The sequence below is a fragment of the Salmo salar genome, chromosome 15, assembly GCF_965601325.2.
Source record: "Salmo salar chromosome 15, fSalSal1, whole genome shotgun sequence".
Classification (NCBI taxonomy): domain Eukaryota; kingdom Metazoa; phylum Chordata; class Actinopteri; order Salmoniformes; family Salmonidae; genus Salmo; species Salmo salar.
This window is the reverse complement of record NC_138305.1, coordinates 64,033,412-64,057,070: the sequence shown is the minus strand read 5'-3', so window position 1 is coordinate 64,057,070 and position 23,659 is coordinate 64,033,412. Positions and strand designations below refer to the sequence as shown.

The following is a 23,659-nucleotide window of genomic DNA, read 5'->3' as shown; positions in this document are numbered from 1 at the left end:
TTAAAAAATACTTTGTTGCCCAAGTACCAGAGCACATCTTTAAGGTAGTTAATGCAAACTAGCCACTTGCGAAATGCACTCATTAAAAATACCCACCGTGATCTCCATCTTGCTAGCTAATATTCTGTATTTTATTAAAGCAGATAAAGTAGTGACGTAGTTCCTCTATGCCAAAAGAGTCTATCATTGAAACCAGACCCTAGTCACTGTGTTGCCTAGGGTCAGGGTTCCCGAGACTACATGCAACTCAGCAGCTAAGAAGAACATGAAATCGCTAGAGTGCCTTTGTGTCACACTTATGTTTGCAAAGTTTGTACAAACATGTTGATCATGTCGCTTGTGTATAACATGATAGCTACATGTAGCCTAACACCTATTCTGAAAAAAGAACACGAAATCGTGCTTGAGACATGGAATGCATAGTTTGAACATGTCAACCATGTCTTTAGCATAGACTGTAAAAAAAATTGGTCTTAATGTACAACATGAAGTTTATCCTCCATGTCAAGGAAGGGGACGCGGAAGCTACGTAGACAGCAGAGTGGGCAGCAGCTACATTTAAAAAAAAAATCCTTCAAACACACAGAAATCTCTATCATTAAACACAGCAAGTTGGGTTCCAGAAAATTCGGAACCGCAGCCACTCCATTTTTAACACCACAAAAACTACAATGAAGTCAATTACTAATATCAGAAAATGAATTACAAGTAACTATGTGGCTCAGTTGGTAGAGCATGGCACTTGTAATGCCAGGGTTGCGGGTTCGATTTACACGGGGGACCAGTATAGATTTTTTTTTTTTAAATAGAAATTTATGACCTCAGTTGCTCTGGATAAAAGTGTCTGCTAAATGACTAAAATGTCAAATGAAAGATAAGATAGAAAACTTTGCCTAATGTGGGGGTTCTGACAGTTGATAACAGAGGAAAAAAACCTATAAAGAACAAGGTCGAGACAAAAGTTGTCTGAGGGGCTCTAGAACACTACAACTTTTTTTTCCCCGTCTTGCTCCTCCTTTCTTTCCCCTCATCCTTCCTCTCAGTACCCCCTTTCTTGTTACCTCCTTTCTCCCCCTTTCTGAAGAAGTAGGCTTCCTCTCTTGTTCGTCTATCCAGCCATACTCTCTCCTCTTACTCTTTATTTCCTTCCCCATTTCCCTTTCTCACCAGGTGAGGTTGTCAGCGCCCCCCCCCCCCCCCTTCCTCTCAGGTCACAGGAGAAGGGGATTAGCCTAACTTTAGCGCCCCTCAACTCTTAGCTGCTCTCTCCCCTCTCAGTGGGCTGTCCCCCAGTGTTCTGGTACTTCACAGCATGGAGCGCTTCACGGAATGCTGGGAAGTTAATCCCCACGACAACAGATCATGGTTACAGGTAATCTGTCACCGCCGAGGCGCTAATCTCATCAGGCCCAACACACACAGGAGCATAACTCTGTATGTGGACACTCAGGCGCTAGAGTTGGACAACACATTTAAGGCCAGTTTTATTGCTTCTTTAATCAGTACTACAGTTTTCAGCTGTGCAAAGATCATTAGAAAACTTTTGCAATGATCAATTAGCCTTTTAAAATGATAAACTTGGATTAGCTAACACAACGTGCCATTGGAACACAGGAGTGATGGTTGCTGATAATGGGCCTCTGTACGCCTATGTAGATATTCCATAAAAAAATCTTGTTTCCAGCTACAACAGTCATTTACAACATTAACAATGTCTACACTGGATTTCTGATCAATTTGATGTTATTTTAAATGGACAAAAAAAGCTTTTCTTTAATAAACAAGGACATTTCTAAGTGACCAGAAACTTTTGAATGGTAGTGTAAATAAATTCAATTTAGTCTCAAATAAATAATGAAACATGTTCAATTTGGTTTAAGTAACACAAAAACACAGTGTTGGAGAAGCAAGTAAATGTGCAATATGTGGCAAGTAAAAAAGCTAACATTTAAGTTCAGAACATGAAAAAATATGAAAGCTGGTGGTAACTTTTAAACATGAGTCTTCAATATTCCCAGTTAAGAAGTTTTAGGTTGTAGAGCAGAAAGCAGAGCTTGTCTGCATGTTCCCCTGTCAGTCTGCTCCTCCGCTTATCATAAATGATCCCCACCTCACTGAACACTCTCTCGCTTGGGACAGAGAAACGTTTTTTGCCAGTGGAGCGAGTGATTGAAGTCTGTCGTCATTCTGCTTCCAACACTCCAAAGACAAGCCACTCTTTCTGTCAATGGCTCTGTGAGGTAACGCTCCAACTCAATTTCAAAACGGCACTGGACTTCAGCCTTGCCCTCTTGGCTTCCAAGGATTCTATTGTAGAGGCTGTCCACCAGACTGGGTGGCTGATCTACCCGGACTCTTTGCCTCTTTGCACCTGAATCTGTGTCCTCCTCTTCACTAGTCCCTTCTGCTGTGGCTCTGGGATTTGATTTCCTTAGTAGGTCAGATTCCTCCTTCAGCCACTCTTTTGCTTTCTCTAGTGCTGTCCCTGAGGTGAGGCGTAGCTCTGGTAACGTGGATCCAGGACAGTTGCCAGCATCAGGCACTTTGTCTCGCCATCACGGTTCACAACTCCATTGTGTCCTCCTCCCAGAGTGCTAAGAGCCTTGGCGTGACCCTGGACAACACCCTGTCGTTCTCCGCTAACATCAAGGCGGTGACCCGATCCTGTAGGTTCATGCTCTACAACATTCGCAGAGTACGACCCTGCCTTACACAGGAAGCGGCGCAGGTCCTAATCCAGGCACTTGTCATCTCCCGTCTGGATTACTGCAACTCGCTGTTGGCGGGGCACCCTACCTGTGCCATTAAACCCCTACAACTCATCCAGAACGCTGCAGCCCGTCTGGTGTTCAACCTTCACAAGTTCTCTCACGTCACCCCGCTCCTCCGCACACTCCACTGGCTTCCAGTTGAAGCTCGCATCTGCTACAAGACCATGGTGCTTGCCTACGGAGCTGTGAGGGGAACGGCACCTCCGTACCTTCAGGCTCTGATCAGTCCCTACACCCAAAGAAGGGCACTGCGTTCATCCACCTCTGGCCTGCTCGCCTCCCTACCTCAGCGGAAGCACAGTTCCCGCTCAGCCCAGTCAAAACTGTTCGCTGCTCTGGAACCCCAATGGTGGAACAAGCTCCCTCACGACGCCAGGACAGCGGAGTCAATCACCACCTTCCGGAGACACCTGAAACCCCACCTCTTTAAGGAATACCTGGGATAGGATAAAGTAATCCTTCTAACCCCCCCCCCCCCCCCCCCAAAAAAAAAGATATAGATGTACTATTGTAAAGTGGTTGTTCCACTGGATATCATAAGGTGAATGCATCAATTTGTAAGTCGCTCTGGATAAGAGCGTCTGCTAAATGACGTAAATGTAAAATGTAATGCAAATGTCTCCTCAGCCTTAGAGAACCGCCTTGTCAGACTGTCCAACATGGTCTTCCGTAAAGTTGATGCCTTGAGTAAAATAACCCTCCTGCTGCAGCATCAGCTTCAGCAATGACACACTGGGGATGATGCATGCGGCTGTAGAGTTGGAGTGGCTCATCTCCAGTTTCACCTCCTCCATAGGTGCCAGTCTCTCAATTAGGTTAGAGACAATGTCCCACTGTGCAGCAGACAAACTGCTGATGTGTCCGTATTCACCTGAATACAGATTCAGTGCACGCCTCTGTTCAAACATCCTCTGCAACATCTGTAGTGTTGAGTTCCAGCAAGTTTGAACTGCTTGGATGATGCTGTGTTTGGGAAGGCCAAGCTCTTCCTGAATGGCCCTCAGCCTCTGTTTGGCCAGTACGGAGTGGTCAAAGTGAGTTGCACAGCTCTTCAACATGGCAATAATGTCTAGCACAGCTCTCTGATTGGATAGTCCATCATTGATTACAAGCTGTAGGGTGTGTGCACTGCAGCTGAAGTCTGGAAGCTCTGCCAGTCTTATACCTTTCACCATGTTTGTCCCACTGTCCCTGAGGACCAGCACTACACATTGTGTGGATTTCCCAGTATTCCAACATGGCCAAAAACATCTCTCTGATGTTGTTTCCTGTGTTTGTTCCAATCATAGTCTTGACATTTAGCACAACCTGCTTTCTTGTCCAGTAAGGCTCATGTCATTCTGTCCCTGAACAAGGCAGTTAACCCACTGTTCCTAGGCCATCGTAAATAAGAATTTGTTCTTAACCTGTTTGGGCTAGGGGGCAGTATTTTCACGGCCGGATAAAAAAACGTACCCGATTTATTCTGGTTACTACTCCTGCCCAGAAACTAGAATATGCATATAATTAGTAGATTTGGATAGAAAAGTTTGAAGTTTCTAAAAATCTTTGAATGGTGTCTGTGTATAACAGGCAATATTAACCAGGTGAAATTGTGTCATTTCCCTTGCGTTCATTGCACACAGAGTCAGGGTATATGCAACAGTTTGGGCCGCCTGGCTCATTGCGAACTAATTTGCCAGAATTTTACGTATTATGACATAACATTGAAGGTTGTGCAATGTAACAGGAATATTTAGACTTAGGGATGCCACCCGTTAGATGAAATACAGAACGGTTCCGTATTTCACTGAAAGGAAAAACGTTTCGTTTTCGAGATGATAGTTTCCGAATTCGACCATATTAATGACCAGAGGCTCGTATTTCTGTGTGTTATTATGTTATACTTAAGTCTATGATTGATCCACCTCTACGCAGACACCATTCTGTATATGGCCTTTCTGGAGGTTTGTTAACACAGTGTCCAAAGATGAGCTTCAATGCCATACAACACTCCTTCCGTGGCCTCCAACTGCTCGTAAATGCAAGTAAAACTAAATGCATGCTCTTCAACCGATCACTGCCCGTACCCGCCCGCCCGTCTAGCATCACTACTCTGGACGGTTCTGACTTAGAATATGTGGACAACTACAAATACCTAGATGTCTGTTTAGACTGTATACTCGCCTTCCAGACTCACATTAAGCATCTCCAATCCAAAATGAAATCTAGAATTGGCTTCCTATTTCGCAACAAAAGCATCCTTCACTCATGCTGCAAAACATACCCTCGTAAAACTGACCATCCTACCGATCCTTGACTTTGGCGATGTCATTTTCAAAATAGCCTCCAACACTCTACTCAGCATATTGGATGTAGTCTATCACAGTGCCATCCGTTTTGTCACCAAATCCCCATATGCTACCCACCTCTGCGACCTGTATGCTCTCGTTGGCTGGCACTCGCTTCATATTCGTCGCCAAACCCACTGGCTCCAGGTCATCTATAAGTCTTTGCTAGCTAAAGCAACGCCTTATCTCAGCTCACTGGTCACCATAGCAGCACCCACCAGTAGCACGCGCTCCAGCAGGTATATTTCACTGGTCATCCCCAAAGCCAACTCCTGCTTTGGCCACCTTTCCTTCCAGTTCTCTGCTGCCAATGACTGGAACGAATTGCAAAAATCGCTGGAGACTCATATCTCACTCACTAAACTTTAAGCATCAGCTTTCAGAGCAGCTTACCGATCATTGCATCTGTACACAGCCCACCCAACTACCTCATCCCCATATTGTTATTAATTTTTTTTGCTCCTTTACACCCCAGTATCTCTACTTGAACATTCATCTTCTGCTGGCCCCCCTACCTCTGAGGAAGCACAGTTCCCGCTCAGCCCAGTCAAAACTGTTCACTGCTCTGGCACCCCTATGGTGGAACAAGCTCCTTCACGACGCCAGGACAGCGGAGTCAATCACCACCTTCCGGAGACACCTGAAACCCCACCTCTTTAAGGAATACCTAGGATAGGATAAAGTAATCCTTCTAATCCCCCCCCTAAAAGATTTAGGTGCACTATTGTAAAGTGGTTGTTCCACTGGATATCATAAGGTGAATCCACCAATTTGTAAGTCGCTCTGGATAAGACCGTCTGCTAAATGACTTAAATGTAAATATCATTTTTAGTTGATCAGAGCTAATGTTAACCAGTCCTGATTCAGATCACCCATCAAGACAAACTCAGAGTTGACATGCTGTGATAACAATTCAAAAATACAATCCAGAGAGCCAGCAGTAGTAGGTCTATAACAATAAGATACAACATTTCAAGATGAGCTGAGGTTTAGGTTCAAAGACAGATTCAAATTGTTTAGGTTAATTAACAGAAATCAGAACAGCCACGAGAACTTGTCTTTTACGTATACAGTACAGCAACATCACCACCCTTAGATTTACGATCTGCACGAAAAACATTGTTACCATTTATGCCAATATTTTTGTCTAATAGATTTTCTGAACCAGGTTTCAGAAAGCATAAATACATCAGTGTCGGCAGTTGTTATCCATATTTTCCCAAAATATCTATCCATCTTCGGCAGAAGGCTTACATTCATATGCCGAAATTTCAGGCCACTCTGACTACTTAATTTTGCAGGGGTAAAAATGTCAGGACCTGGGTTAGATTGCACATTTCCAGACAGTAGAAGCAGCAAGATAATGGCAAGTCTAGATCGGGGGTTACAACATTTGGATTTACAGACAGCACTTGAATGACAATCCCGTCTCCAGAGTCTTTAATGCCACATATTTCAGGAGATGTGTAAAGTCCAGAGACATGGTTAAGTACCAAGAGAACAGTCCTGACATGTAAGCGGATGAGTCCGATTTCTCCATTGTTGTTTGTTAGAAATGTGCAAAGTTCACACGCACATTTCTAGAGCAAGCGTGTGCTTTCTCCCAAGGCATGAGGGAGAAAGTCATATTTCCCCATTCACAGAGCAAAGGGCTCTAAAAAGTATTGCCAATGTAAAAGCCAAGGGTAGACAGCAGCACGTTCATTTATTGCCCTATTAATTAACATAAGAGAAAACACACCACTAACCACAAAGTTAACAGAAGAATCTAAGATGTAGCCAACACAACACTAAACACTAATATTAAAATGAGCTACGACTTCATATAAAACCGTTCCTAAATAATAATACAAGCATAGCAAGAATCCCTAATCAAATAGTCCAACAGCAGATCAGTAAAAAGTATGCGGTGTATGATGTAGGTGAGCAAAGCTCTGGGGAGAGAGAGAGTGACGGGGGCACCTGTACCAGACTGGAAGAGACAGAACAGGGCAGGCGGGGAGCAACGCAGCAGGTAACAGGAGGAAGCCGAAGAGAGGCCCTCAACTAGGCAGACATCCAGGGCGACAATAGATAAAATAACCATGACGGTGATACAGTCGCTGATACAAATCCATGACAGTGATACAAATCCATGACAGTGATCCAATCGCTAACCAGAACCGTAATAAAAATTGATAAAATCCAGACCAGAACGGATGGTCATGTAAAAGCAGGGAGCGAAATGTTTAATGGTAGCCTCTTCCAAGTGAAAATGGCTGATCTGTGATGCACTTCAAAATGCTAGAAGCGTGGATCAGAAAACCAGGCAGTACCTGGTGGGACCACCATTTGCCTCATGCATCGCAACATCTCCTTTGGATTGAGTTGATTAGGCTGTTGATTGTGGCCTGTGGAATGTTGTCCTACTTCTCTTTAATGGCCGTGCGAAGTTGCTAGATATTGGCGGGAACTGGAACATGCGGTCATACACGTCAATCCAGAGCATCCCAAACGTGCTCAACGTGTGACATGTCAGGTGAGTATGCAGGTCATTGAAGAACTGGGACATTATTAGCTTCAGTCAGGTCAAGACCCTGGTGAGGACGACGAGCACGCAGATAATCTTCACTGAGACAGTTTTTGAAAATTTGTGCAGAAATTCTTTGATTGTGCAAACCCAGTTTCATCAACTGTCCGAGTGGCTGGCCTCAGATGATCCCGCAGGTAAAGAAGCCGGATGTGGAGGTCCTGGGTTGGCATGGTTACACATGGTCTGCGGTTGTGAGGCCGGTTGGACGTACTGCCAAATTCTCTAAAACGACATTATGGTAGAGAAATGAACACTAAATTCTCTGGCAACAGCTCTAGAGGACATTCCTGCAGTCAGCGTGCCAATTGCATGCTCCCTCAGAACTACATCCCTGAAGTGAAACAGAAAGGTGAATGCAGCGATCAGGTTGGTTCCACCACACTAATCATAACCACCATTGATAATGTAGGGCGCTGGCAAAGACCTTACCTCCACCCACCTCTTGCCTGCTCACCAACAGTCATCGATGGGGAGACCAGAATTAGGTAGGTTTAGTATGACCTGTTCAAACTTCATCATAGTACATGTTTATTTGTCAGATATCACATACCCTAACAGGCATTGGTAATAGAACAGTGACTGTGTTCACAAATGCATCTATGGAGCCAGCACTTGGAGACTTGCAAGATGTGATGAAGTCCTGACCAACAGACAGGCTTGATACTGTCTCTGAATGGAGAGAGACCAGGCACTCAACACATCCACAATGTGGGACTGAATGTGATTACTAATAATATAGTATAGAAGAAATGTCCAGTATTTGCAACACCCTTTTCATTCCATCAGTCACAAATGAACTCTGCCTCAACTCAGCCTATTTCTACAGTTGGAGAGGACTGTAGAAGCTTTTTCCAGATGCCAGCCTCTGTTGTTTGATGGGGAGACCATAATTGGGTAGGTTTTATCTGACCTGTTCAAACTTAAATATAATACCTGTTTGTGTGTCAGCTATGACCATTGTAACTGCCGTTGAGAATAGAACAATGACTATGTGTGTTTGTGGTCACAGTAACATGAACAGTGATGGAAAAAAATATTTTTCTCTCACTGTTCAAATAAACCTACCATTAAAATTATAGACTGATCATTTCTTTGTCCGTGGGCAAACGTACAAAATCAGCAGGGGATCAAATACTTTTTTCCCCTCACTGTATATCTGCCTGTTGTTATTGAATTCAATCTGCAGGAGGTTTGTTCGTTGTGATTGAGTGGGGGGGAAACAACTGCAGGCAAGGTTCTGACAGATGGGTGTATCTTGGTGGTGGCAAGGACACCTACATCAAACCTACATCAAACCACACCCAAATCAAAACACACCCCACACCCAAATCAAAGTGTATTGGTCGCGTACACAGATTCGCAGATGTTATTGCAAGTGCAGTGAAATGCTTGTGTTTCTAGCTCCAACTGTGCAGTAATGCCAGAATATAAATATATAATGTACATATACTTCAGAAAGTATTCAGACCCCTGGAATTATTCCACACTTGAATATAATTTTTTTTTAAATTTTTTTTTTTTACATCAATCTACAAACAATACCCCATAATGACAAAGCAAAAACAGGTTAACACATTTTTGCTAAATTATAAAAACTGAAATATTGCATAAGTATTCAGACCCTTTACTCAGTACTTTGATGGTGACACCACAAGATTGGCACACCTTTATTTGGGGAGTTTCTCCTATTCAGGTCCTCTCAAGCTCTGTCAGGTTGGATGGGGAGCATTGCTGCACAATTATTTTCAGGTCTCTCTGAAGATGTTCAATCAGGTTCAAGTCCGGGCTCTGGCTAGGCCACTCAAGGACATTCAGAGACTTGACCCTAAGCACACAACGCAAGAGTGGCTTCGGGACATTGTCCTGTTGGAAGGTGAATCTTCGCCCCAGTCCGAGGTCCTGAGCAGGTTTTAATCAAGGATCTCTGTACTTTGCTCCGTTCATCTTTGCCTCGATCCTGGCTAGTCTCCCAGTCCCTGCATTCAGGCCAAAGAGTTCAATTTTGGTTTCATCAGACCAGAGAATCTTGTTTCTCATGGTCTGAGTCTTTAGGTGCCTTTTGGAAAACTCCAAGCGGGCTGTCATGTGCCTTTTACTAGGAGGGGCTTCAGTCTGGCCACTCTATTATAAAGGCCTGATTTGTGGAGTGCTGCAGAGATAGTCCTTTTGGAAGGTTCTCCCATCTCCATAAAATAACTCTGGAGCTCCGTCAGAGTGACCATCATGTTCTTAGTCACCTCCCTGACCAAGGCCCTTCTCCCCCGATTGCTCAGTTTGGCCGGGCGGCCAGCTCTAGGAAGAGTCTTGGTGGTTCCAAACATCTATTTACGAATGATGGATCTGTGCCTCGACACAATCCTGTCTCGGAGCTCTATGGACAATTCCTTCGACCTCATGGTTTGGTTTTTGCTCTGACATGCACTGTCAACTGTGGGACCTTATATAGACAGGTGTGTGCCTTTCCAAATCATGTCCAATCAATTTAAATTTACCACAGGTGGACTCCAATCAAGTTGTAGAAACATCTCAAGGATGATCAATGGAAACAGGATGCACCTGAGCTCAATTGCGAGTCTAATAGCAAAGGGTCTGAATACTTTTGTAAATAAGGTACTTCTGTTTTCGTTTTGTTATTATGGGGGTATTGTAAGTAGATTGCTGAGGATTTTTTAAATGTATTTTGGAATAAGGCTGTAATATAACAAAATGTGGAAAAGGTCAACGGGTCTGAATACTTTCCTAAGGCACTGTATATATACATATGATGGTGTGTATGGATAGTATATGAATAGAAAAAATGTGCACAACAGTAGTTATATAGGATGAGCCATGACTAGAATACAGTATAATCAAATCAAACTTTATTTGTCACATGCGCCGAATACAACAAGTGTAGACCTTACCGTGAAATGCTTACTTACAAGTCCTTAACTCTTCTTGAACTGCATTGTTGGTTAAGAAAATATTTACCAAATAAACTAAAGTTACAAGAAAGAAAAGTAAAAGAAAAGTAACATTAAAATAACCATAAAGAGGCTATATACAGGTGGTACCAGTACAGAGTCAATGTGGGGGGGTACAGGTTAGTCTAGGTAATTTGTACATGTAGGTAGGGGTGAAGTGCCTATGCATAGATAATCAACAACGAGTAGCAGCATTGTACAAAACAAATAGAGGGGAGGGGCAATGTAAGTAGTCCGGTGGCCAGTTGATTAACTGTTAGCGGTCTTATGGCTTGGGGGGCTAAAAGCTGTTAAGGGGCCTTTTGGTCCTAGACTTGGCGCTCCTGTACCGCTTGCCGTGTAGTAGCAGAGAGAACAATGACAATTTTTGGGGCTTTTCTCTGACACCGCCTACTATATAGGACCTGGATGGCAAGAAGCTTGGCCCCAGTGATGTACTGGGCTGTACACACTACCCTCTGTAGCGCTTTACGGTCAGATGCCGAGCAGTTGCCATACCAGGAGGTGATGCAACCGGTCAGGATGCTCTCGACAGTGCAGCTGTAGAACTTTTTGAGGATCTGTATATACATATAAAGTGGGTAAAACAGTATGTAAACATTATTAAAGTGACCCCAAGCAATCTCATGTTTGGCTTCTGTCGTGGCTGCCAGCATTTCTTGAGGAGCAGGCTAAAACACAAGGCCAAATCAGTGGGTGCAGTTCCCCTTTAACATTGTTCCCTCCAAAAGGTGAAGTGGCAACCTTCACAGGAATTTTACTAATGGGAAACAAACTTTACTTTGAATGAAAAAAAGAAAGTCATTCAATTAAAAGAATTTCAAAACACACACACACTCAGATGTTTCCCTTTAAATGGATGTCAAACAAAAAACAATTATTGCAAAGTTAAACAAACCATACAACTCTATGCACAAGGACTACTTTTGACAATTTCTACAGAAAACTTTACATATTTCACTCTATTAATGTGGAATTGCACTAATGTGGTTAAATTAAGGTTAGTAAGTGATTAGCAGTAATGGGCTTTTATTCATCGTTTTATTTTGTGTTACAGCATTAAACCAACATTATGCATTTATTGTAAAAAAATATATTATATAGACACTACTGTTCAAAAGTTTGGGGTCACTTAGAAATGTCCTTTTTTTTTAAAGAAAAGCCCATTTTTTTGCCCACTTAGAAATGTCCTTGTTTAAAAAAAATATATATCATTTTTTACCTCTTCACGGTTGACGTTGAGACTGGTGTTTTGCGGGTACTATTTAATGAAGCTGCCTTTTTAAAATGATAAACTTGGATTAGCTAACACAACGTGCCATTGGAACACAGGAGTGATGGTTGCTGATAATGGGCCTCTGTACGCCTATGTAGATATCCATAAAAAAATCTGCCGTCTCCAGCTACAATAGTGATTGTCTACACTGTATTACTAATCAATTTTATGTTATTTTAATGGACTATTTTCTTTTGCTTTTCTTTCAAAAACAAGGACATTTCTAAGTGACAATACCATAGGTAATTAAAAACTGGGGGGGGGGGGGGCAGAGAGAGAAAGGTCACCCCTCTCCTGTGAGAATGGTTGAAGGCCGCCTACGCATTAGATTTTAGTAGGATGGATTAAGTCAACTTTTAGAGTGCCACATCCCTACCCCCCCCCCCCCCCCCCCCGCACCCTTCTTACCTAGCTGTCCCTTTTAAAAATACAAAGTATGAAAAATGGCAGAACAATACCATCTCATCATATCTTATTCCAAAAGGGAAAGAGAGGGGGGGGGAACAATGGCGTTGAGTCCGTCGGTCTCACTCTATCGTTTTCTTTGTGCACTTTCACTTACTCTCTCTCGCCCCTACAGCTCGGACAGCCTTCCCTCTCTCCTCTCCGACTCGCCTAGCTGGCAGAAAGCTGCTTTGTTGCCATAGTATCAACTCTCACTTTGATACTGTCATTTCAAGTAGGACATGGTAGCCTTGATACAATATGTTCCCCATTTCCATTAAAATAGTTGTCAGATATGATCCTGTTGATTTTGGATTACACTTGACTGTGCCTGACAAGCCACCCACACCCCTCCCTATTTTATTAATGGCCAAAAAGTTTTTCCACCCCAAATAGAAAGGAAAGGGAAAGGAAAGCTGTAAGAGGCCTTTTTATATGCTCCCATCTGTCCATAAATAAAGTGAGATCCAAAAGTCCATTCTCTCTAGTGTGTGCTCTCTGAAAGGGGAGATGGAGGCTACCAAAGGCAAGGTCTAATGTTGGTGGCGAAGCTTCCACCCCCCCTCCCGTTTGTTGAGTTAGAAAACAAATACACTACTCTGCTGAGAGAGAGAGAGAGAAGTCCTTCACCCAACTGAAAACCATTCAAGGAATGAAAAAAATAAAATAAAAAATAAAAAACAACAACTAAAGCCTGTGGATGAACTAACTGGAAAGCGAACTAAAATTAGGCTATCCAACATGTTGTCCACAAAATGTAGGCCTATAAGCAATAGCCTTCTATTATCAGGGGGATTATTTAAACTACATACGATAGGCAGAAGGCACACTTCAAATATAACAAATGACAAATGGAAAGACCAAAGATGACATTCCATTGTTTTTTGAAAGACCATATTTCTCAGGTTTACGAGTCTGGACACGCGAATTGTAGGTTAACTTGAGGACATGACACTGGTTTTAGCATAGAAACTGGCCTAAACGATAGGCCTAAACGACCACTAACTGACCACACACGCTCTCACCGCGACTTTTTGTCACGTGACCATAATAAGTCACCTTTCATCATGAAATACGCCACGCGAGTGACCATAAAATGACCACTGCACTGATCATGAAAGAAATGTCATATGACCATATCAGTGAAAACCGTAATAACAAAAAATGTATACTACCAAACCAAGACATTGAATGATTGTTACTTAGGCTACAGTAGGCCTACTACTTGTCTAAAAGAGTTGTGCAACAGTTACCACAGATATTGAAGTTGGGACAGAGACCTAGAATGAGTAGTACGAACCAAAGAAACATGAACTCAAAGTATAGAAGCTAGCCTATAGGCATTGCAGTGAAGAGGTGACCTGCCTGACCCCTGCCTCTGCTGGTGCAGGTAGAGCACACATTTCACCTGTTAAAAGGTCAATTGTCATACGAGTAGACTTTAAAGAGTCATCGTGTGCCAAGGTGACTATTCTCTTCACTAGGAAGGGCGGGCGAAGGACGTTGGAGATGGAGGGATATGGTAGAAGAGCGAGGGAGTGCCTTCGTGGCCTCCCAGGGGGGGCCTTCCCCTACCCACCGGCCTGATCCATTCTTCTCCCCTCTCAATGAGGGGATTAAGAAGGCTCTCTCAGTATGGCCGTATTGGGGGGGATGAGTTGCACCGGGAGAGTGGAGACGGGACGTGGGACGGGGCGATCCAAATAATATTATAGCTAAGTGGTGAGGGAACCTGAAACACTAACTCTGCAAAGCATTCCAGGCTCACCAAGGTACCAGGCAGGCCTTTCGCTATAGCTGAAACACCTTTAGAATCGGGAGTAAAGTTTCTAAAGAAAGGGAAAAGAAAGGAATGAAGAGAGAAGCGAAGAAAAGTTGAGACCACGTTTGTTGAGAAGTGAGGGATGCTCCTCTTATTCCATGCTCTTATGCAAAGCAGGGTCAAGGAGGGCTACGAAGCACACAATTAATGCTGATTACACGCATATGCTAATTATTACACGCTAATCAAGAACAGTAGCCTTACATTCAGACCGAATGCCTACAGACAGGCTTCTCTCGCTCTGGCTTCTTTAGGTAGGAGAAAGCTATAAATACCACAGGACTGCTAGGGGCTAAACCACTACAGTACTAATAACCATGGGGGCCGTCAGCCAAGGCTTCAGACAGACACAGAGGCAAACAACAACAGAGAGACAGACCAGACAATCAGACAGGCTTGAGGGTCGTACGGTGATAACATGCTTAGCTCTTGATGTACTGCCTCAAATGCAATGAATCTGGTCATTTGACATTTGTTTTCTATTCTGCACATTGTGTAGGTGGCGGAAAGAGTGGTGTGAAACGTATGATAAAAGCGGAGGATGAAAAACAGTATATTCTATAAGAAAGTGTTGTTGCGTTGGTAACCGTATTCAGTTGGTTTGCTTTAGTTTTCATAAAAACATGAGAACAAGCACCAGACATGTTCAAAAATATATTTTCTTAAAATTGTGTTATACCCCATGCATTGTCTGTCCTCATCTTAATTGTCATGATGATACTTTGAGTAACTTAATTCTCTCTACAAGCACTCAAGAGCACCTTCAGCTGATTTGAGGGTTCAACAGTTGTTGCAGAGTGATTTTAATAGTGGAGTTTATAAAACATGGATCAAACCAAAGGTGAATGTCAAAAATGGTTCTTTGATTCCAATCCAACTGTCCTCTCCCCACCGGTGGGAAGCAAGGAGAGAATTGGAGGACCTGAGGTCTGGCTTTGTGATGACATACATTTTGTCCTGTTTAACCCCCCCATCCTTTACTCAGCAGAGCAGGAAGGAAATGCTTGGGGTGGGTGAGTGGTCTGTGGGGCTCGCAGATGCTGAGCCTGCTCAACATCATGTCTTCATTCCAGAGAAGCAGACCAGTACAATTTCAATACACTGAAGTTTACACAGAGACCCTTCACTGGAATAGTATTGCTCAGACTAACAGAGGGGAAGGGAAAAACACTGGGGTAATCTGTATTGCTCAATATCTGAGTTTTGGGCCATGGGCCTAGTTTTGTCCCATGGAATAAATGTTGTGGATCTTAACCTCTTGATGGTCGCCTAGGATAGGGGGCGCCACAGCGCATTTTGAAAAAAATTCGTGCCCATTTTAAACAGCCTACTACTCAAACTCGGAAGCTAGGATATGCATATAATTAATACTTGTGGATAGAAAACACCCTAAAGTTTCTAAAACTGTTTGAATGGTGTCTGTGAGTATAACAGAACTCATATGGCAGTCAAAACCCCGAGACAGATCGAAACAGGAAGTGGAATTCTGAATTGCGAACTCAACTTCATCACGTTGCCTATTAATCACACCGTGAGCTATGGTTCATTGAGCACTTCCTATTGCTTCCACTAGATGTCCCCAGTCTTTACAAAGTGGTTTGAGTCTCCTACTGTTAAAACTGAATGAATGAGAAGCTGTGGAACGTGGTCACACGGAGAGGGCCATCACCATTATGACGCCGGCGCCCCTGGTTACCCTCCCCTTTCGAAACGTTTTGAAACACAATGCAATCGTCCCCCTCGAATCTTATTGGCTCTCTTGTTGAAAAACACCCTGAAGATTTATGTTATACAACGTTTGACATGTTTGAACGAACCTAAATGGGAAAAAAATGCATTTTCTCGAAATGGCTGTGCCGTGGCCGACGGAGCATTTGGATCAGCCTTCAGACGCGCTAACAAGAACAAGCTCTTGGAACATAAAGGACTAATTTTTTCGAACGAAAATACATTTGTTGTGGACCTGGGATTCCTGGAAGTGCTTTCTGATGAAGACAACCAAAGGTAAGGGATTATTGACAATAGTATACAAGACTAGATGTGATATGCGATTGTTCCAAGATAGCGCTGACCTGTAACGTTAGCCTATTTTTCAGAGTATCGCATACCCTTTCATCGCAAAGTATGATTACCCAGTAAAGTTAATTTTAAATCTGGCATTACAGGTGCTTTCAAGAGATATTCATCTATAAATCTTAGAATGACAATATTACATTTAAAAAATGTTTTCGAATAGTAATTTAGTAAATTGTAGCTCTGTTTCAATCGGATGCATTTGAGGGAAAATAGTCAACATTACGCACCGATGTAAAATGCAGTTTTTATATATAAATATGAACTTTATCGAACAAAAGAATGCATGTATTGTGTAACATGATGTCCAAGGTGTGTCATCTGATGAAGATTGTCAAAGGTTAGTGCTGCATTTAGCTGTTTTTTGGTTATTTGTGATGCATGTGGTTGGTCGGAAAATGGCTATGGGCTACTTTTACAATATACTCCTCTAACATAATCTAATGTTTTGCTTTTGCTGTAAAGCCTTTTTGAAATCGGACAACGTGGTTCGATTCAGGAGAGGTGTATCTATAAAACGATATAATTAAAAAATAATAATAATAATTTAAAATTTATACAATTTTGTTACGCTAATGGCGATATGATTTTTCACTGGATGTCGCACAGGGGTTAATATTTTTCCTCATAATCCTGGTCTATCGGACCACCATTTTATTACGATTGCAATCGCAAAAAATAATCTGCTCAGACCACAACCAAGGACCATCAAAAGTCGTGCTATCAATTCTCAGACAACCCAAAGATTCCTTGATGCCCTTCCAGACTCCCTCTGCCTACCCAGGGACGTCAGAGGACAAAAATCAGTTAACCACCTAACTGAGGAACTCAATTTAACCTTGCGCAATACCCTAGATACAGTTGCACCCCTAAAAACTAAAAACATTTGTCATAAGAAACTAGCTCCCTGGTATACAGAAAATACCCGAGCTCTGAAGCAAGCGTCCAGAAAATTGGAACGGAAATGGTGCCACACCAAACTGGAAGTCTTCCGACTAGCTTGTAAAGACAGTACCGTGCAGTATCGAAGAGCCCTCACTGCTGCTCGATCATCCTATTTTTCCAACCTAATTGAGGAAAATAAGAACAATCCGAAATGTATTTTTGATACTGTTGCAAACTAACTAAAAAGCAGCATCCCGGAGAGAGGATGGCTTTCACGTCAGCAGTAATAAATTCATAAACTTCTTTGAGGAAAAGATCATGATCATTAGAAAGCAAATGATAGACTCTTTAAATCTGCCTATTCCTCCAAAGCTCAGTTGTCCTGAGTCTGCACAACACTGCCAGGACCTAGGATCAAGGGAGACACTCAAGTGTTTTAGTACTACAGCTCTTGACACAATGATGAAAATAATCATGGCCTCTAAACCGTCAAGCTGCATACTGGACCCTATTCCAACTAAACTACTAAAGAGCTGCTTCCTGTGCGTGGCCCTCCTATGTTGAACATAATAAACGGCTCTTTATCCACCGGATGTGTACCCAACTCACTAAAAGTGGCAGTAATAAAGCCTCTCTTAAAAAAGCCAAACCTTGACACAGAAAATAAAATAAAAAAATATTAAAAAAATTAAAATAACAAATTCGGCCTATATCGAATCTCCCATTCCTCTCAACATTATTTGAAAAAGCTGATATGCGCAGCAACTCTCTGCCTTCCTGAAGACAAACAATGTATACGAAATGCTTCAGTCTGGTTTTAGACCCCATCATAGCACTGAGACTGCACTTGTGAAGGTGGTAAATTACCTTTCAATGGTGTCAGACTGAGGCTCTGCATCTGTCCTCGTGCTCCTAGACCTTTGTGCTGCTTTTGATACCATCGATCACCACATTCTTTTGGAGAGATTGGAAACCCAAATTGATCTACACGGACAAGTTCTGGCCTGGTTAGATCTTATGTGTCAGAAAGATATCAGTTTGTCTCTGTGAATGGTTTGTCCTCTGACAAATCAACTGTACATTTCGGTGTTCCTCAAGGTTCCGTTTTAGGACCACTATTGTTTTCACTAATATATATATATATATATATATATATATATATATATATATATATATATATATATATATAGCTCAAAAAAAATAAAGGGAACACTTAAACAACACATCCTAGATCTGAATGAAATAAATAATCTTAAATACTTTTTTCTTTACATAGATGAATGTGCTAATAACAAAAATCACAAAAATAATCAATGGAAATCCAATTTATCAACCCATGGAGGTCTGGATTTGGAGTCACAATCAAAATTAAAGTGGAAAACCACACTACAGGCTGATCCAACTTTGATGTAATGTCCTTAAAACAAGTCAAAATGAGGCTCAGTAGTGTGTGTGGCCTCCACGTGCCTGTATGACCTCCCTACAATACCTGGGCATGCTCCTGATGAGGTGGCAGATGGTCTCCTGAGGGATCTCCTCCCAGACCTGGACTAAAGCATCCGCCAACTCCTGGACAGTCTGTGGTGCAACGTGGCGTTGGTGGATGGAGCGAGACATGATGTCCCAGATGTGCTCAATTGGATTCAGGTCTGGGGAACGGGCGGGCCAGTCCATAGCATCAATGCCTTCCTCTTGCAGGAACTGCTGACACACTCCAGCCACATGAGGTCTAGCATTGTCTTGCATTAGGAGGAACCCAGGGCCAACCGCACCAGCATATGGTCTCACAAGGGGTCTGAGGATCTCATCTCGGTACCTAAAGGCAGTCAGGCTACCTCTGGCGAGCACATTGAGGGCTGTGCGGCCCCCCAAAGAAATGCCACCCCACACCATTACTGACCCACCGCCAAACCGGTCATGCTGAAGGATGTTGCAGGCAGCAGAACGTTCTCCACGGTGTCTCCAGACTCTGTGACGTCTGTCACGTGCTCAGTGTGAACCTGCTTTCATCTGTGAAGAGCACAGGGAGCCAGTGGCAAATTTGCCAATCTTGGTGTTCTCTGGCAAATGCCAAACGTCCTGCACGGTGTTGGGGTGTAAGCACAACCCCCACCTGTGGACGTCGGGCCCTCATACCACCCTCATGGAGTCTGTTTCTGACCGTTTGAGCAGACACATGCACATGTGTCCTGCTGGAGGTCATTTTGCAGGGCTCTGGCAGTGTTTCTCCTGCTCCTCCTTGCACAAAGGCGGAGGTAGCGGTCCTGCTGCTGGGTTGATGCCCTCCAACGGCCTCCTCCACGTCTCCTGATGTACTGGCCTGTCTCCTGGTAGCGCCTCCATGCTCTGGACACTACGCTGACAAACACAGCAAACCTTCTTGCCACAGCTCGCATTGATGTGCCATCCTGGATGAGCTGCACTACCTGAGCCACTTGTGTGGGTTGTAGACTCCGTCTCATGCTACCACTAGAGTGAAAGCACCGCCAGCATTCAAAACTGACCAAAACATCAGCCAGGAAGCATAGGAACTGACAAGTGGTCTGTGGTCCCCACCTGCAGAACCACTCCTTTATTCGGGGTGTCTTGCTAATTGCCTATAATTTCCACCTGTTGTCTATTCCATTTGCACAACAGCATGTGAAATTTATTGTCAATCAGTGTTGCTTCCTAGGTGGACAGTTTGATTTCACAGAAGTGTGATTGACTTGGAGTTACATTGTGTTGTTTAAGTGTTCCCTTTATTTTTTTGAGCAGTATATATATATATATTTTACCTCTTGGTGCTGTCATTCGAAAACATGTTAACTTTCACTCCTATGAGGATGACACACAGCTGTGCATTTCAATGAAACATGGTGAAGCCCCAAAATTGCCCTCGCTGGAAGCCTGTGTTTCAGACATAAGGAAGTGGATGGCTGCAAACTTTCTACTTTTAAACTCGGACAAAACAGAGATGCTTGTTCAAGGTCCGAAGAAACAAAGATCTTCTGTTGAATCTGCTCGATGGTTGTACAGTCGTCTCAAATAAAACTGTTTAGGACCTCGGCGTTACTCTGGACCCTGATCTCTCTTTTGACGAACATATCAAGATTGTTTCAAGGACAGCTTTTTCCATCTGCGTAACATTGCACAATTTTCCGTCCAAAATTTATGCAGAAAAATGTATCCATGCTTTTGTTACTTCTAGGTTAGACTACTGCAATGCTCTACTTTCCGGCTACCCGGATAAAGCACTAAATAAACTTCAGTTAGTGCTAAATATGGCTGCTAGAATCTTGACTAGAACCAAAAAAATGTATCATATTACTCCAGTGTTAACAGGAAGCCAGTGTAGGTAAGTTAAGACAAGGGCTGATTTCAAGGTTTTACTGCTAACCTACAAAGAATTACATGGGCTTGCTCCTACCTATCTTTCCGATTTGGTCCTGCCGTACATACCTACACGTACGCTACGGTCACAAGACGCAGGCCTCCTAATTGTCCCAAGAATTTCTAAGCAAACAGTTGGAGTTCTCCTATAGAGCTCAATTTTTTATGGAATGGTCTGCCTACCCATGTGAGAGATGCAGACTCAGTCTCAACCTTTAAGTCTTTATTGAAGACTCATCTCTTCAGTAGGTCCTATGATTGAGTGTAGTCTGGCCCAGAAGTGTGAAGGTGAACGGAAAGGCACTGGAGCAACGAACCGCCCTTGCTGTCTCTGCCTAGCCGGTTCCCCTCTCTCCACTGGGATTCTCTGCCTCTAACCCTATTACAGGGGCCGAGTCACTGGCTTACTGGTGCTCTTCCATGCCGTCCCTAGGAGGGGTGCGTCACTTGATTGGGTTGAGTCACTGATGTGGCCTTCCTGTCTGGGTTGGCGCCCCCCTTGGGTTGTGCCGTGGCGGAGATCTTTGTGGGCTATGCTCGGCCTTGTCTCAGGATGGTAAGTTGGTGGTTGAAGATATCCCTCTAGTGGTGTGGGGGCTGTGCTTTGGCAAAGTGGGTGGGGTTATATCCTGCCTGTTTGGCCCTGTCCCGGGGTATCATCAGATGGGGCCACAGTGTCTCCTGACCCCTCCTGTCTCAGCCTCCAGTATTTATGCTGCAGTAGTTTATGTGTCGGGGGGCTAGGGTCAGTCTGTTATATCTGGAGTATTTCTCCAGTGTCCGGTGTGAACTTAAGTATGCTCTCTCTAAGACCATGCCTCAGGACTACCTGGCATGATGACTCCTTGCTCTCCCCAGTCCACGCTGCTGCTCCAGTTTCAACTGTTCTGCCTGCGGCTATCGAACCCTGACCTCTTCACCGGACGTGCTACCTGTCCCAGACCTGGTGTTTTCAACTCTCTAGAAACAGCAGGAGCGGTAGAGAAAAGCCAACTGACATTTACTCCTGAGGTGCTGACCTGTTGCACCTTAGACATCCACTGTGATTATTATTATTTGACCATGCTGGTCATTTATGAACATTTGAACATCTTGGCCAAGTTATGTTATAATCTCCACCCGGCACAGCCAGAAGAGGACTGGCCAACCCTCATAGCCTGGTTCCTCTATGTTTCTTCCTAGGTTTTGGCCTTTCTAGGGAGTTTTTCCTAGCCACCGTGCATTGCTTGCTGTTTGGGGTTTTAGGCTGGGTTTCTGTACAGCACTTTGAGATATCAGCTGATGTAAGAAGGGCTATATAAATACATTTGATTTGAGTCAGGGCATAAGAGAAGAGACATTTCTTCACTGAATGAGGGAGCTGGACTCTGAGCTCTAGCTCGGTTTCTAGGTAGAGACTTTACATTAACGTCTCATGGACTGTTTAAATACGCCCTTGTCAAGCTCTTTACTTCTGTGTGTGACAAATACCATTATCTACCCTTTACACCCGATGACAGAGGTGTGGCTGGAGCACAACAAGGATTTGTTAACGGTTCGTTACTTTAGTAAATATAGCCTAGCAAGTAGATCATACAAATTCGCTTCTGTAGCTAACTACATGGCTCCCTGACTTGTTTGACGTGGAGCTCTTGCAAACAAGACACAAACAAGTCCCCCACCTTCAACAACATATTTGTAACTTGCCATTGGCGACACATTCCTTAAGATAACATCTAGCTAGCTAACAATTAGCAAGACAGTTGGCTAGGCAATCGTAAATAACTGGAGGCCCATGCAATGATACAATGTATCAATACTTTGACAACCTCACTAGAATTAGTTGAATTTTTTTTTAATATACAGCTGCATTGGTTAAATGTCACTATAACTACGCGTTAGTTGAATTAAAGCATCAAGTAGTTGGCTAACTAGTATGCTAACAACAGCTAACGTTAGCTAGTTACCCCGTGTTTAAAAGCTGGTTGGCTAACTAACGTTAGCTACTATAACTGATTTGACCGTTTGAATATTATTAATATCTGACTGGTACACATCTCTTAGTGTGACCCTTGCTAAACGCAATCCCCTTTATCAAGATGACCAGGTTCATTGCCCTAAAGAGCAAGATAATGGTTTGCTCACCTTTAGTCTGATTTCATACGTGGTAAACCTGGTCCTGCCGACACCGACCGTCTCAGGGTTGCTCACGTCTATCTCTAGAAAGTTACTAGGTGGTCCATACGCGTCATTCAAGTTCTGAGGCTTGGAGAATAGCCTCCTTGTATCAGCTATGGTATCAGCCATTTCTCCCTCACTAGCTAGCTAAGTTAGCCTCAATGGTTTGGGGTTGCGCGCTCCACTTCCGATCAGCTGAGGTGCAGCTGACGCTTGGCACCTTCCTTGTGTTTTGTTTACAACCTATGTCTCAGCGCATTTGCATTTTCTTGGCTGATAAGTGTACTATCTGAAATATTGACCAATCAGAGTTATATGCGCTGTGTAAAGTATTGTATTTCATTCCCCACAAACTAAACAAAATAGCTACATACGTATAGCAAAATACACTTTACGGAATACATATTACATGTAAACCCTTTTGATTGGCTTTATAATTCGCCCATAAACGTAGTTTATTATAAAGGAAATGACGTGTTATTTCTTCTTCTTTGGTATAATGGCGTTCGCAACATTTATATGTGCATTCCGCCACCTACTGTACGGGTATATAATAAGGATCCTGAAAGGAAAACAATGCGTAGTAAAAAATACATGTAAAAAAATCCCATACAAACTACGAAATGTTAAACTGAATCAGCCTGCTTTTCTGTTTTAATCAGGTCCCTACCCAGGCTCAGAAGGATCCTGTGATGGCAGGGCATTTCCAGGTGACAGTAGTCCTTGCAGTGCTTCTTCCATTAAGTCGTGGAGGCCCAAAAACTTCTCAGCTGCAGATATAATGATGTCCATCTTATTGGACTTGATGTCCATCTTATTGGACACTTGTGCAGTACAATTAATAACTATGGCTATAAATACTACAAAATCCACATTTTTCACATTAAGTGTATCCAGATCACTTGATTGAAGTATAACCTTTGCAACTGGTTGCGGTGCATCCACCACCATATCTTCTTCAGAACTGTGGCCTCTTACCCCTTCAACACTCTTC

The 23,659-nt window shown here is 43.2% G+C and overlaps 1 protein-coding gene across 2 annotated transcripts in view; it reads right to left on the bottom strand.

The window, feature by feature from the left end:
- Positions 1 to 23,086, bottom strand: part of snx3 (sorting nexin 3) — a 36,199-nt gene extending 13,113 nt beyond the window's left edge. The window contains exon 1 of one of the 2 annotated variants that reach the window (XR_014380530.1): positions 22,633 to 23,086. Coding sequence is in view for 1 of the 2 variants with exons in the window: in NM_001141411.1 (NP_001134883.1) it covers positions 22,633 to 22,794 (162 nt within the window). In the remaining variant the exon portion in view is untranslated. The remainder of the gene's footprint in view (positions 1 to 22,632) is intronic. The other variant, NM_001141411.1, reaches the window with a different exon arrangement.
- Between the last annotated feature and the right edge of the window lie 573 nt (positions 23,087 to 23,659).